The 11,961-nt window shown below is 42.1% G+C and overlaps 4 protein-coding genes across 4 annotated transcripts; 1 reads left to right on the forward strand and 3 right to left on the reverse strand. All coding sequences in view use genetic code 12, as the record gives it.

Moving 5' to 3' along the window:
* Positions 1 to 540: 540 nt before the first annotated feature.
* CXQ85_000573 (uncharacterized protein) lies at positions 541 to 2,369 on the forward strand (the record flags this gene model as incomplete). Its single annotated transcript, XM_025484316.1, has 2 exons — positions 541 to 1,689; positions 2,133 to 2,369. The coding sequence occupies 2 exons, from the start codon at positions 541 to 543 to the stop codon at positions 2,367 to 2,369; spliced, it is 1,386 nt and encodes a 461-aa protein (XP_025342531.1).
* Positions 2,370 to 2,493: 124 nt separating this feature from the next.
* On the reverse strand, positions 2,494 to 5,081 carry PPG1 (putative serine/threonine-protein kinase; the record flags this gene model as incomplete). Its single annotated transcript, XM_025484317.1, has 4 exons — positions 2,494 to 3,667; positions 3,717 to 4,467; positions 4,512 to 4,741; positions 4,774 to 5,081. The coding sequence occupies 4 exons, from the start codon at positions 5,079 to 5,081 to the stop codon at positions 2,494 to 2,496; spliced, it is 2,463 nt and encodes an 820-aa protein (XP_025342532.1).
* Positions 5,082 to 5,214: 133 nt separating this feature from the next.
* On the reverse strand, positions 5,215 to 7,178 carry CXQ85_000575 (Zn(2+) transporter; the record flags this gene model as incomplete). Its single annotated transcript, XM_025484318.1, has 4 exons — positions 5,215 to 5,607; positions 5,699 to 5,880; positions 6,651 to 6,881; positions 6,926 to 7,178. The coding sequence occupies 4 exons, from the start codon at positions 7,176 to 7,178 to the stop codon at positions 5,215 to 5,217; spliced, it is 1,059 nt and encodes a 352-aa protein (XP_025342533.1).
* A 103-nt stretch (positions 7,179 to 7,281) lies between these two features.
* SRB8 (Srb8p) lies at positions 7,282 to 11,787 on the reverse strand (the record flags this gene model as incomplete). The annotated part of the gene is made up of 2 exons (XM_025484319.1): positions 7,282 to 10,928; positions 11,457 to 11,787. The coding sequence occupies 2 exons, from the start codon at positions 11,785 to 11,787 to the stop codon at positions 7,282 to 7,284; spliced, it is 3,978 nt and encodes a 1,325-aa protein (XP_025342534.1).
* Between the last annotated feature and the right edge of the window lie 174 nt (positions 11,788 to 11,961).

An 11,961-nucleotide genomic window follows, 5' to 3' on the forward strand; every position in this document is an offset into this window, starting at 1 on the left:
TCGTCTTTTCTTCTTCTAGGACCCGTTTGCTTCACATATCAGTGATATCATCTTTCTTTCTGTGTAATGGACGTCCATAAGAGGAGCCACCATCCTTCTAGAGGCGGCGATGAAGGAGACGAAAAAGTACTTATGGACGAGGCGACAAGTTTTCAACGAACTCGGCCAGGATTTCAAGAAGAAAACGGTGGACTCCTTCCAACAGCAACTCCCAATATTCCAGAAAAAAAGGCCACCCACTCTTTACCAAGAAAGGACTTAAAGGCTTTTATCATACTTGTCATATTGTATACCCTCCAGGGCGTGCCGGTAGGGTTGGCATTTGGTTCTGTCCCATTTATTTTGAAATCGAAACTCTCATACTCACAGGTTGGAGTTTTTTCGCTAGCTTCGTATCCATACTCGTTAAAGCTTCTTTGGTCTCCAATTGTGGACGCGATCTACAGCAGACGGGTAGGTCGAAGAAAATCATGGATCATACCTGTGCAGCTAGTGTCTGGGATAACTTTACTATATCTCGGATCCATTATAGACGCTTCAATGACAGACCCGGCGTTAAACTTGATAAGGATCACTATTTGCTTCTTCTTATTGGTATTATTCTGCGCTACTCAAGATATAGCAGTTGACGGATGGGCCCTTACCGTGTTATCTCCAGAGAGCTTATCATTTGCTTCGACAGCTCAAACAGTTGGAATGAATTGCGGGTACTTCCTGAGTTTCACCGTTTTTCTTGCTTTGAGCTCTCCGGAATTTTCCAATAAATACTTGAGAAGTGTCCCACAAGCTGAGGGTCTCTTCGGACTTGGTGATTACTTGTCATTCTGGGGATGGATGTACCTTCTTGTTACAGCTTTACTTGTCTTTATACCTGAAGATCCACCTCATTTGGCAAAGCTCAATCGTGAGAAACTTGCTGCTGAACATTACAAGCATGAAACGGCTTATAATAGGCCATTAGACCGGACAAAGCAATATTTAATTGACTTGATGCATGTTTATGACTCCATGTTTCAGGTCTTAAAACTTCCTAACGTGCAAACCTTCGTTGTGATTCTTTTGTTTGCGAAGCTTGGTTTTCAAGTGAATGAGGCTGCTACAAACTTGAAGCTTCTAGAGAAGGGACTTTCAAAAGAGGATCTATCAATTACCGTTCTTATCGATTTTCCTTTCGAAATGATATTTGGATACTATTCTGGCCGCTGGTCTTCAGGAAAAAGCCCGTTAAGGCCATGGCTATTTGGGTTCGCAGGTCGTCTCTTTGCTGCCATTTGCGCTCATGTTATCCTCCTTTATTTTCCTGATTTGAACGGAGGACCTGTCCCTTTTAAGCTTTTTATCCTTATTATATGTCAGCATTTACTCAATTCGTTCATGTCTACCATCCAATTTGTTTCGTTATGTGCTTTCCATACTAGAATAGCTGACCCTGCAATCGGTGGAACATACATGACAACTCTAAACACCTTATCCAATTATGGTGGCACTTGGCCTAGATTGATCATTCTTTACTTGATCGACAGACTTACACTTGCCAGATGCGAAGGAATAGCTGAACCATACGAAATATTAGCCGAGGATCAGAAGAAGGAGTGTTTGGGCGCTGGAGGGTATGTGTCTATTTTGAGGGATGGATATTTCTATACAAGCGCTCTTTGCATCTCTTTGGGTATTATCATATGGTTCTGGGTTAAGAGGAAGACCAGGTTTCTACAGTCTCTTCCACAAAGTGCTTGGAGGGTGAATCGAAACATCGAATGATGACCTCCACAGAGCCTACATCTACATTTACTGAAGGATTAGTCGCGTTTTTAAAAGCAAGATTTTGGGGTCAATGCAGCGGTGCTGGGCACCATGTTTTGTCAATATCTTGGAATGGTCTGGCGCATGTTCAACATGTACCTTTCGTACATTCGACAAACAAACGAACAAACAGCGCTGACGGACATCGCAAGCATATATTAGTAGTAACACAGATGTAAGCTTAACTTTCCTTCTTTTTTTTTTTTTTTTTTTTTTTTTTTTTTTTTTTTTTTCGTTTTGCTTGCTTTTTCTTACTATTCTGGTACATCATTTGGAGAGACTCTTGTTCATGGTACTGTCTGAGATTCGCACTCATGAAATTAAATGAGATTGACCTACCCATAATGATCGAGATAAATGCTAATGATAGATTAGGGAAGAAGATCAAAGTGAAATGTTTACCTGAAGATACGATTGGCGATTTGAAGAAGATTTTGTCCATGCAGCTCGGAACCTCCCACGAGAAGATCGTGTTAAAAAAGGGCCATCAAGTTTACAAGGATCACATCTCATTGGACGATTACGAAGTGCACAATGGTTTCAACTTTGAACTATATTATGGATGATTGGTTCATTTAATTTTGTTTAATCTATAAGTCATCAACATCTCGTCGTGGAGCGAGCCCTAATTACAGGCTCATGCAAATTATAACACAATTGAAGAATTGAAGCGGAAGAGCAGACATCTGTTCAAAGAAAGTATTCGACATGTTGAGTACGTGTACGACCATTGAAGTAGGCACTAAAGATGTCTTTGCCAGAGCTTATACTGTCAGGGTTAATGCCATTAACTCCTCTTCCTTGCACTGTGTCCTCGTCATTCTCTGGTGATGCTTCAAATACGTTGCAATACTGCCCCGGTAAGACACCCTGAGGTTGCTTAGCCTTGCTTTCATAGTTTGAATGAGATATTTCTAAGACGCTTGCACGGTTGCCACATCTATAACAATAGTTAGGAGCTGACCAGATGGTGAGACACATACCATGCCAGTAGCTGACAAAGCCCTCGTTACAAAGCTGGTGTGCTCTCACCAACTGTACGAGATCATTGTCATGATTGAACTTTTTCATCACATCATATCCAAATAGATAGCCGGCTCCTCTTGGGGACAACTTGAAATCTGTAGTCTCGGGATCTGGATCTGACCAAACCAAATCCGCCATTATCCCATCATGTGGAACTTCTTTGAATCTGTCTATAGCACGAATTTGGTCGAGAAGTTGGCAAGAAGGTGAAAGACCACCATGAGTAGCAAAAATCTTTGCATCTATGGTGGCTCCCAAAGGCAAGTAATCAAAGAGATCCGTGATGTACTGCCACACTTTCAACGAGCCGTTATATTTATTCAACACTTCCGTGTAGAACCCATAATTAGTTGTGATAGTTCTTGACTCGTGATTGCCACGGATAAGAAAAACTCTCTCGGGATATCTAAGTTTCAATGCAATTAGAAGCGAAATGGTCTCAACCGAGTAATATCCCCGATCGACGTAGTCTCCTAGAAATAGATAATTCGTGTCAGGTGGAGAGCCGCCGACCTTGAAAATCTCTAGCAAGTCGTGGAACTGTCCATGAATGTCACCGACCAATGTGCATGGAGAGGTCAATGACATGATGTTGGGGACGCCTAAAAGTTGTGTCTTAAGCTGATGACATAGTTGCAGGATGGTCTCTTCGGGAAGAATCTTCGGCGGCTTGTGCTCAAGGAGCTGCGAGAGGCAATAATCAAGCTCCAGCGTAGGAACTGTAAACGGTATTGTCATGGAATAGGAAACGACGAATGATTGATGAGACCAAAATCTAAGCACTGGAAGCGAAACCACGACTAAAATGCACGATCCCTTGTACCGGATCTTGAGCGCGCTACATGGCTGCAAAACTTCAATACTCTTACTATTGGCAGTTGCACTACTTACCGTTGATAGCTCCGCTTATAGCCTCAGTCAACAAGGCTAATCCTTCCTCTATCGTTTGTTCTGGAATGTTTAGCGCAGGTACGATTCTAATAACATTTCCGCCAGCGGTTATCACCAACAAGCCATGTTCACGGGCCTTGTTCACTACCTCACCACTGTCGAGTTTCGAGGTGAGCTGCAAGCCTAGTAACAACCCTCTCCCTTTGACAGAGTCGACATAGTCGGGAAACTTCTCCACAATGTCTTTCAAGCCATCCTCAAACTTTTGACTCTTTTGAGCGACTGATTCCAAGAAGTCTTTGTTGCTAACTGTTTCTACAACATGTAAACCAACAGCGGAGCCCAAGGGGTTACCTCCATAAGTTGTACCATGGTCACCGACGTCAAGAGCATTCTCAATCTTTTCGTTTGTCATGACTGCACCGATAGGAAATCCATTACCTAATGCTTTCGCCATGGTGACAATGTCGGGATGAGCCGAAGGCGGTAATTCACTATGGGCCCAAAGGCTCGAAGTTCTTCCTAACCCACACTGAATCTCGTCATATATGAGCACGACATCGTTCTCGTCACATAGCTTTCTCAATTCAATCAAGAAGTCTGGTTGGACTACGTTGACACCACCTTCACCTTGTATCGGCTCAATGATAACAGCAGCTGTCTTTTCTTTGCTGATCACACTTTTCACTGACTCAATATCATCAGTTTCCGCAATACGAACGCCAGGAACTAACGGAGCAAAGGGTGCTTGGTATTTTCATTTGCTGTGACCGATAAAGCGCCCATAGTACGTCCATGAAATCCATTCTTAAATGCAATGATTTCAGTCTTACCGGCATTTCTTTGCTTAGCATATTTCCTTGCAAATTTGAGGGCAGCCTCGTTGGCCTCAGTGCCAGAGTTGCATAAGAATACTCTTTGAGCGTCATGCATACCTTTCGAATCCAACGTTTTGGCCACAAGTTTATTTGCTAGTTCACCAGCAGGGAGGTTGTAGTATAGGTTTGAACAATGCATCAAGCTCAGTGCTTGTTTATTGATGATACTGCTAACTTCATCGTTAGCATGACCCAAACAAGTGACAGCGATTCCCGCAGTGAAGTCAACATAACGTCTGTTTTCGAGGTCAAAAGATAAGAGCCTTTCCCACGAGCAAGAACAACGTTAGGACGGGCATATGTCGTAACTGTGTAAGGTTTCGAAACGTCATCCACGAACCTTCCAGTGACCGAATGAGCGTCGGCATCGGCTCTCGGAATGGTGTAGAAACGGGAAAGGCGATTGATGGTGCCTATAGACGATAAGCCAACATATGACCTAAGAATTCCGTCAACCGCTGAAAAATTCTTCCTCCCAAACATTTAATAAGTGGTAGAATGGGTGAACAAAAGAGATAGCGTTTGAATCTAAACCCATGGTGATGAAAATTTTTTGTACCGCGCTAATGTGACTAATGTTACCCGATTGGGTGATAAGAACATCATGTACTATAAACTAAATTCTGTCAATGTCAATGGTGATTTCGACCTTGCTGTCCTTCTCAAATGCTTTCATAGCATTGTCAAATATACGACTAACCTCAAATAGCATTCTCGACTCATCGTCGGAGCTCCCTCCCTTCATGGTAATCTTCACGCCTGCAATGTATAGCTGATAATTCACTTTTGTAATAAAAAGATGGTTTAGACTGTAAGCTGGTTTGAATATATCAAGACCCATGATCTGTTCTGTAACTGAACTCTTAAGAACGCTGTAGTCATATTCTGTGTAAGGAAAGGAGATCAAAAGAATACCTCCCAAAGTTGTCACTAGTTTCCATCCAGCATAACAAAGTGTTGATGCCACAAATAACGTAGATGCCTCATCCACATCTACCTTGAGAGGCTCCTTTAAGTTATGGGGAGTAAAGGAATCACAAAGAGAAAGGTCGAGTAGACAAGCGTAATGAGCCGCATGGGTTTTTAAGGAAAGTAGTCACAATTTTGAATATCCTTTCATTCGTCAGCGATTCTCTTTCCTGTAAGTTGTTGAGGTAGCCTCCTAAACCATCCTGATTCTTCCTGCGCTTTTCGTCCTTGGTCGACAACATGTCTGAAATCGTGTTGCTATCATAAAAGAGCGTGGAAGTTATCCATGTCATTATAACCACAAGAGCGACAACTATTTCGTAAAGAAATGGCGACTTCAGTCCGTCAGAATGACCGTGTATATGGTGTGCACCGTGGTCAGTGCTATCGGCCGTCCCAGAAACGGCCAATGTGACTACTACCCTTCAACAAAGTGGATATGAGATCACAACCGACCATCACTAGCGACGTACTCAATGCAAAGCCTAATAATACTTCTAATCTACCGAGGCCAAACGGATATGCGACAGATGGTTTCTTCCAAGCATCAAAATTAGAAAGAATGTTGACGAAGGCTATCACAAAGGAACCAAGGGAGTCATAAAATACTAGGTGGGCAAGGTCGAGAAAGCAGACTCTCCCAAAATAGTTCCGGCAATAAAAACTACCACAGCCGTTAAAAATGAGCTAATGCCAATGTAAGCTTGACTCGCTGTGATGCATTAGCAGACGCCCAAGTCTCCAGCCAGTTAGGGATAGGATACAGGAGGGAATTAACTCTTGATACAATGAGCTATCTGCAATGGGAACTGGTTCCTGAAAAAGGTTCATGGATACCGAGGAATGCTTGTACCGGTGGCCTTTACGATGGGCAGGCTTTATGACAAGAGATGAGTTCGAGCTATTGGAATGCGTCATTGGCATGTCTTGAGATTTGAAGTTGAAGGGAGCTCGTGTAGGTGATACCCCACGACCATGTGCTACTCCCCGAACAGGGATTGGACCCTCTCCTCGGTGATCTGGAGCGTACTGGAGAATTTGATCGCGAACGAGATGTCTTTGCTTCACCCAGAAGTGGGTTACTCTGAGCAGGATAGCCACTTTTTGATGAATAGTGGAACGAGTGCCTCTTGAGACTAGCCTGGCCATTACGTCGTGTCTCGTCGGTCTGTATCGTCGCATTGAGATTACCAGTGAGAAAGACAGACTTCGGCCGAACAGCTGGAGATCTACCATTCATTTTATCTTGGTTAGAAAAGTACTGGTTCGAATTCTGAGCAAAATTGCCATCTGAAGCTATCCCAGCGTTGGACTCTCTTTTGTTTGGGCAGGTGAAAGCTGATGGGATTGATGCTCACCGCCCAATGGGAAAGTTCGATTAGCAGGCGATCTCGAGCTCGGTAGAGATGAATGAGATATTTCCAGGTGGGTCTTAGTTTCTGGTAAAGAGCTGGCATCAATAGAATCCGTGGAGAAGTTATTGCTAAGGAAAGATAGGTCTGGTACTTGAGAATGGGTCCAGCTTTCTCTTCTGGACGCTTCTTTGCTCATTCTATCAGAATTGCTTTCGAGTTCTTTCGGGTTATCCTCGCCATTTCCTCTCTTAAGCATGACACGATAATGGGTTCTTCAGGTAGGCCAGATGAGAAAATAAAGTTGTGCGTGTGTGTGCGATAGCGTGTGCGTGTCTGGTTTCAACTATACACGATTGTCTTCAAGGATCGTTTTCTCTCGTGGTGTAAGCTCTAAACAAAGCAAGATTTATACAGCCATCATTGACACCAGAACCCGTTTCTTCTACTAGCTGGATACTTGGAATTGAAAATGGTGCAGTGATGCTGTCACGTTGGATTTCTCCGAAAGGACTCTCGAATGCAGCCGACTCATGGTTGGAGGATAAAACTAAAGACTCCTGGTTGAGGATTCTAACATCTCCATCACTCCTGAGTTCCTTAGTATCCAAAGAGATGACACAATCTGTTGTCGCTTCTTGTCCCCGGAAGCGATTGATATGAGGACTGGGTTCGGGAAGATCAAGCAACGATTGAAGGGTTGCAATACTCTCTTTATGTGGTCTGTAAGATCTCTCATTATCGGCCGCTTGGTTGGATAAGTTCGTAACTGCAGTTGTCACTTCATCTGACATTTTGTTTTGCGGAGTAGGCGACGTAATTGCCGCGCTTTCGTCGTCCTCTGCTTTAAATGTAAGCCTTTGAGTCAACGAGTTCTTCAAAAGCTGAAGCAAATCATAAAGTAATATACTCAACCTTTCGTCATTCTCAGCCATAAATTTCGAATTGAGCAACTTCACAAGTTGTGATATGAACTCAAAATGTTGCAAGTCTGTTTGTACCATGGTATCAATCAAAGACGTATTCCTGACAATAAGTATTCTCAAGAAAGTCAGAATTATTTCCAGGACTATCACAACTCCAGGACCTTCGACATCACGAATAACTGGAATGAAGCCAACCAAGAAAGTCAAAAAGTTATTAAACTGGGAAGTAGAAGTTTCAATCTTATCAATAAACGAGTCATTGATCTTTCGGAAAAAATCTTGAAAAATGGCAATGTGGCATTTGTTAGCATCTTGTAGATTTGAAAGGTCAAGAGATGAAGCCAATTCTAAAAACAACAGCTCCATACGGTTGAACACCGATAGCTTCACTTTCGAATCACACAAGTTGAAAAGCTCGCCAAAATATGAGTTAGAAGAATCTAGAAAGAATTTCAGACTTTTTATCAAAGTGTCAAGGATTCCATCCACATCAGACGCGTCTGTCACAATGATCGAGAGTATCATTTGGACGACTGGTAAGTTGAATTCATTAATAATAGGAGCCAAGCGATCGATATCGCTTGGTTTGTAAATAGGTGTAACAATGCCCAACAAGCGACTAGTTAAATCCAAGATTTCGGATCCTGATAAATTTTCCGCAATATAGTGACCGGCCTTGGTCGGATCATCTATGATGGCTTTGAGAACTTCATTTTCGTCAATCCCCACCTGATAAGGTATAATAGATTTCACAAGCGTTTCAACAAATAAACCGTAGTTGTCCATCTTGTACTTTTCACGAACACTTTCAAACAATATCGACAAATAACCCGAAGATGGCTTTCTCGAGACACCCCCAAAAAATATATGATGAGTAAGAGCCTTCCGATCAATCTGCTTAAGTTCTCCCTTTTCGACGAGCTCTATGATGGAATTACAAGATAACAAATCGAATCCCAATGTAAAGCGCAAGATAGGTTCCAAGAGGCTTAGGCCTTCCGAAGAAGAAGATTGCTCCCTAAATATTTCAGCAAACGCTAGACCCAAAGGACTTGGCGTTGAATTAATTGCACCTCGCTGTAGATTGGAAAGTAACTTGAAAAGCTGTATCTCGTTTTTTTCTTCCATATGGGCATCAACCATGCCTAGCAAAAATCTAGCTTGAGACGACGTAGCTGAATAGTTGAGGACGTTCTTCATGGTAGGAAACTCTTCTTGAAGTTCATCAACTATTTCTGTGACTTCTTCCTTGGTAAGCATCTTTTGCTCTCTCGATTTTAAAAACTCGAGCTCTTCTAGCAATAGCTCTATATCGAGAGAATCATCGAGAAAATCTTTCAGACTCTTTGTATTGGATTCCACAAAGGAACTATCCATATTATGATAGATATCTTTGCCATTCATTGCTTCATTGTATGGGGAGAGATGATCATTCAATGGGCGGCGAACTTGACGGTATATGTGCTCCCATATTGGCCTAAAATGAAACATGTCACACTCTCTTGACATCAAATCCTTGTAGTCTTGGACTATGAGTTTGAAGATGTCGTGTGATACGGGCGTCGAGTCCGTAAAGCTTCCTGCAATGAAGTTGAGTAGCTCTGAATGCTTGAGGACAAGTCTTCCGATGAAGTAGAGAGAATCCATGTAGAATATCATGACCTTGTTCTCGTTCTTCAATATAAATCTAACAAATACCTTGAAAAACGCGGTGAGATTGCTTGCAAGAAGAAAAAGATCATACACTGCTGCAATAACATCAGGTGTTATATGAACCAACTTGGATGATTTTGATATCGACGATTTTAATTCAGATGTAAACCAGTTCATCACCAAGAATTGAAGACCAACACTGAGATCTTTGATGTGATCAAATACAGAGACATCGACATGACCTATTTCGTTGCTCATGATCTTATCTAAGAACCCTTCTCGAAGAAACTCTATCGCGTTGTTGAAAGTATTGATGAAATGAGCCTCTGTCCCTTTCCATTTCTTTAAAATATGGTCACATTGGCGATTATTGAGAACGGGGAGGTTCTGGAGCAACAGAAGGTGAAAGTGGCACTGAGAACCCAAGTCATCCACAATCTTGTCATTTTGCGACCCAGGAGAGAGAAAAAAAATCCCGCTGGCAATTAACTTCCTCAAGTACGCAGAGATTGTAATCACCTTGAGTTGGTAGAGCTCATTGAAAAGGACATAAAGATTCTTCATAGATATCTCGGTAGCAGGAACGTCCGCCAAACAGAAAATGCACTCGAGAATTTCATTTTCAAATTCATTCCTTAAATGTGCCCAGGTCTTACCTCTTATATGTAAAAGCCTGGACTTAATAGCATTGCAAGCGATAAGAAGAAATTCGCAAGAAGGTCCCATTTCTCTGTAAGACGAGACGCACCAAAAAATCACAGTCTTTAGTTTCACGCGTAAGGGTGAAATGCTCGTCACAGGCGATCGCCAAATTGACATATTGAAAGCTTGTCTAAACTTGTGGCGGTCTAACTGCTCTATGAGCCTGAGAATATCATCATATGATCTGTGGATTGCTGTATGTTGAAAACTGAGCTTTTGAGACTTCAGATCATCCGAGAGCCCGGTGGAAGATGAATCCTGGCAGTTAACCATTAAACTCTCATTCCTAAAATTCAATAAAGCTAGAACTTTCTCTAGAGCTTGTCTTTGGCTTTGGTTGTTAAACGACGCCGACGCTTTAATAATATTCTGGAGAGTATCTCCAAGGACGATCCATGACGAAGGTATGATGAAGCTGCTCGAACTCTTATGAAATATTTCTTCTATCATTCCAGATAGAATTGATAAACAGTCATCTTTTATGTGTCCAGACTTCGCGAGTTTGATTTCTGGATGCTTCCCTTCAATTGGCAATTTACTCACTATGAAATGGTTCAAAAGCAATGACTCACACAAATGCTTGCAAAGGAAGCTTTCCGCAATGAGATCATTCCAAAAAACTCGGATGATCGTTAGTGCCATAGAAAGCTGACCAAAATCAATTGAGCGCCCTCCCAAAATTCTATGAAGAACTCCAGACTCCTCTTCCATTTCTGCCCTTGCGAGTTCTGTGAGTTGTATAATACTAAGACTTCCCACAATATGATCCTCTCTCAATAGCCTTAGAATTAAGGAGAGAAAAAAAGATTTCTCGACAAGTTCTTCAATGTATAGCATCAGAACGTAAGATATGAGATAGTTCATCCTATCATAGTATCGCTTTTTTAGCTCCGAAGATGTCACACTCCTCATCTCTTTGGAAAATTTAAGAATATAATCTGCAACTTGTTGCGTCCATTCTTGCAACCAACGTCTCTCCAGCGCTTCGTGTACGGCATTGGATGATGCCCCTCCAGATTGTAACCCAGAGCTTTTCGCTTGACCTTTTTTTCTTATCAGCATTAATTCACTGAACAAGGAACACTTAGTAAACCAAATAGCTCTTGGCAAGGGGACATTACGGCTACACATAGCGTCAATAAGCACTTTGTTACGTAGCCCGTGCGGTATTCTCAAAGAAACCTTACTTAGAGGATATTCTGCATCCGCTAAGTCTCTTAACCAGGCATCCTTTTTCAGAGCCGTTAAAGTTACACGCAGTGGTATCCTGAAATTATATGAATTCGATTTGATCTTGTTGATTGCATCATCGCGTGTTTTGTAGGACTTCGTTAGGTGCTGGGATAATTCACGGAGAATTTGATTACAATTGTGTGACGAGGAGAACACTGTTTCCTGAACCAATGTACGAGCCGAATAGTATTCATTGGATACCTTCGAGCTCTCAAAATAGCCCTTGTTCAAGTAGTTCAGGTTGTCAAGTTTCTTGTTCATATCATTTTCTTCTTCCCAGGGTGAATAGTCGGGGTATGTCTTTCTAAGAAGCTTGTCATCGAAAGGATATACGACAGGCAGTGGTTTTGACATCAGATACTTCATTCCCACAATAGCATCCTTGACCGCTGCATGGTTGGATGTGCGTGGTCCACTAACTGCCAGTGCGTTTCTTGTCTTATTATCGGCCATTTAGTCATTAGAGTGGAAGAACAGTTGCCGAAGATACAAATGCAATGCTTTTAGAACTTGCTCGACTAAGCAGCT

The sequence above is a fragment of the Candidozyma haemuli genome (genome assembly GCF_002926055.2).
Source record: "Candidozyma haemuli strain B11899 chromosome Unknown A_2014730914, whole genome shotgun sequence".
NCBI classification, from domain to species: domain Eukaryota; kingdom Fungi; phylum Ascomycota; class Pichiomycetes; order Serinales; family Metschnikowiaceae; genus Candidozyma; species Candidozyma haemuli.